At 48.4% G+C, this 2,691-nt stretch overlaps 1 protein-coding gene across 1 annotated transcript in view; it reads right to left on the bottom strand.

Moving 5' to 3' along the window:
• PARP12 (poly (ADP-ribose) polymerase family, member 12) overlaps window positions 1-51 on the bottom strand; it is a 46,272-nt gene extending 46,221 nt beyond the window's left edge. Inside the window, exon 1 of the mRNA XM_010855023.1 lies at window positions 30-51. Within this exon, the coding sequence (XP_010853325.1) occupies window positions 30-51 (22 nt within the window). The remainder of the gene's footprint in view (window positions 1-29) is intronic.
• Between the last annotated feature and the right edge of the window lie 2,640 nt (window positions 52-2,691).

Consider the following 2,691-nt stretch of genomic DNA (forward strand, 5'->3'; position numbering starts at 1 on the left):
GGCCGCGCACAACACCTGGGTCACCTCACGGAGAAGGGCGGCCGGCGCCATGGTCGTCGGGCCCGCGACTGGAGGGGAGCAGGCGGCTCCCGCGGGGAGGAGACTGCGGCCGAAAACGAAACTGAAAGCTCCCCCCGACCAGGGGAAAACAGAACCTGGTGGCTTCGCCACGCCTCCGGCTCTCAGCTGAGCAGAGCTCGGCGCCTTCCGGCACCGGGCCCCTCAGCTGTGCACGCTCGCCCCGTCGGAAGCCCGCAGGAGCTTCTTCAGCGTCCGGGGGACTCGACGACGAGTCCCCTCAGAGTGCTGACAGGAAGACAGTCGACCCAGCCTAGGGGTCGCGCTTGGCGTTCCGGTAGCGCCTTCGCCGGGACGAGGCGGAGTGGGGCCGCCCGGGAGCGCGCGCCGCCCGCTTTTGACTCCGGGCGTCGGGAAATAGCGCGGCAGGCGGACCGCGCACCTTTGCGCCGGGCGCTGGGCGGAGCGGCCTGGGACGCGCCCTTGCGAACCGCCAGGCGGCGTCGCGCGAGTCAAACGCTAGACGCTGAGGGAAACCGGGAAGACGCCCTGGGGCCCCCTCAGGTGGAAGCAAAGGCGGCCTCAGTGTTACTTTCTCTTCAGCTCAGGCTGTGACTCCCTTGTTTTAAACGTGAAAATCCCTTCTTTTCAAACGAAAAGCCATTTCTCCCCGCGCCTGCTGAATGGACTATATTAAAGGCCATGGGGGCACAGGAACACCTCACGGGCGTGGCTCACTGACATGTGACGTGTTAGAGCCCTTTGGGAAAATAATCCCGAAAAAGTTATTACAGTGTTTAATGTGCGTGATCTTTGACCCAGCCATGTTTCTGAGAATCTTCTAGAAGTAAAAGGAACGGTAGATGAGGTACGTACAGAAGCATTTGTGTGGAGGAAGTAGGGCGATGGGAGCAACGCGGTTGATCGTTATCCAGACTGGGACACAGCTCTAACCAGCGTGCATTAAATCTCTGCCTATTGACCTAGAAAGACATCTATGATGTGAAGTGAAAAAAGAAAGCTGTATAAAAATGTCTAAATCGGTAGCAAGAAGTGAATCCCTTGTGTGTGTGTGTGTGTGTGTGAATGTGGTGGAATATTTTTGAACGGGCGGAGAAAGCTGAGGCAGGACCATGGCTGTGGGCACTGATATTGTAGGAAGTATGCAGTAGTAGGTGTTAGCAAAAGTGGGAAAGAAAGTTGAGGGGCAGAAAGATTGTGCGGAAAAAAATACTTACCGTATTCAATTAACTTAAAATGAACATAAAATTCTAGTTTTAATATTACTACTAAAGTGCTGTTAAGTGCTGTTAAGCTACCAAAGATCTATTAAGTGTATGAAGAGTAGATAACACGGACAGATGAAAATGAGTTAGGGGATGGGGTGAGGAGCAATTTTTCTCCTGGATTTTAATTGCTTAAAAACTTGTCATTGTGTATTTTTTAATAAAATTTTAAGTTCAGTTTTATTTGTTTATTTTTGGCCATGCTATGGGACTTGCAGGTTCTTGGTTCCCCGAACAGGGATTGAACCTGGGCCCCCGTAGTGAAAGTGCTGAGTCCTAACCACTGAATCACCAGGAAATTTACTGAACTTTAAAATTTTAATTGTGGTTTTAGTACAGTTTGACAATAAAATAACATTTTTTTTTTTTAAGGTGATTTTGTTATCCAAAAGCTTGGTTTGCCTCTTGGTGGGTGTTGAGCCAAAAGACACAACCAAGTCAAAGATCCATCAGGAGAAAGAAGGATTTATTACCTGCAACAAGTAAGAACACTGGTGATCTTTCCCAAGGCAGTGTCTCCTCAAACAGCAGAATTGGGGAAGGTTTAAGCTAAGGGTATATGCATATTCATGAAAGGACTTGAGTAGAACTCAGCATAGAATTAGGGTAGACTGACAGAGCCCAAGCTTTAATTGATTGCAGTCATGAGGTTCAGAAGAGGTCAACAGGATCAGGCCTTAGTTTCCGGTTGATCTGCTGGTTGAGCACCTGTTGTTGCTTAGTCGCTAAATTGTGTCTGACTCTTCAACCCCATGGACTGTAGCCTACCAGGCTCTTTTATCCATGGGATTTCTCAGGTAAGAATACCAAGGTGGGTTGCCATTTCCTTCTCCAGGTTGAGCACCTGAGGAGTGGTTAACTTCTTCAGAACAGCTCAAGAAAGTGCTTCAGACTCGTCTTTACCGTTGAAACAGAACTGGGAGTCTTTACAACTGCTTTGTTATCTTTGCTGTTGTTACTTCTCTTGCCTGTTAACAGTTTGTCCTTTTGTTCCCTTAAGATCATTATTACTGAGATCTGTTCAAGGGCAAGCATTGTGCCCAGAACTAGATCTCAAAATAGCGTAGGCCTAAAATGGCTTCAGCCAAAATGGCTTCTCTTCTGTCAAGGAAGCCATGCTTGGTTTTCTTTCCCCAGGGATCCCCTACCTTATCTGCTTACAGGATAACAATGGAGACAGAGGTTGTAATGATATGTACAAATCTAGGAATGCTAAAGATTGCCATCAGTCATTAGAGGCTTGGAAGATGCAAGGAAGGATTCTTTGGAGCCTTCAAAGAAAACACACCCCTGCCGATGTCTTGATTTCCGATTTCTAGCCTCCAGATCTGTGGGAGAATAGATTTCTGTTGTGTTGAGCCCAGTACTTTGTTATTGCAGCTCAGGA

This window comes from Bison bison, unplaced genomic scaffold, assembly GCF_000754665.1.
Source record: "Bison bison bison isolate TAMUID 2011002044 unplaced genomic scaffold, Bison_UMD1.0 scf7180017864352, whole genome shotgun sequence".
NCBI classification, from domain to species: domain Eukaryota; kingdom Metazoa; phylum Chordata; class Mammalia; order Artiodactyla; family Bovidae; genus Bison; species Bison bison.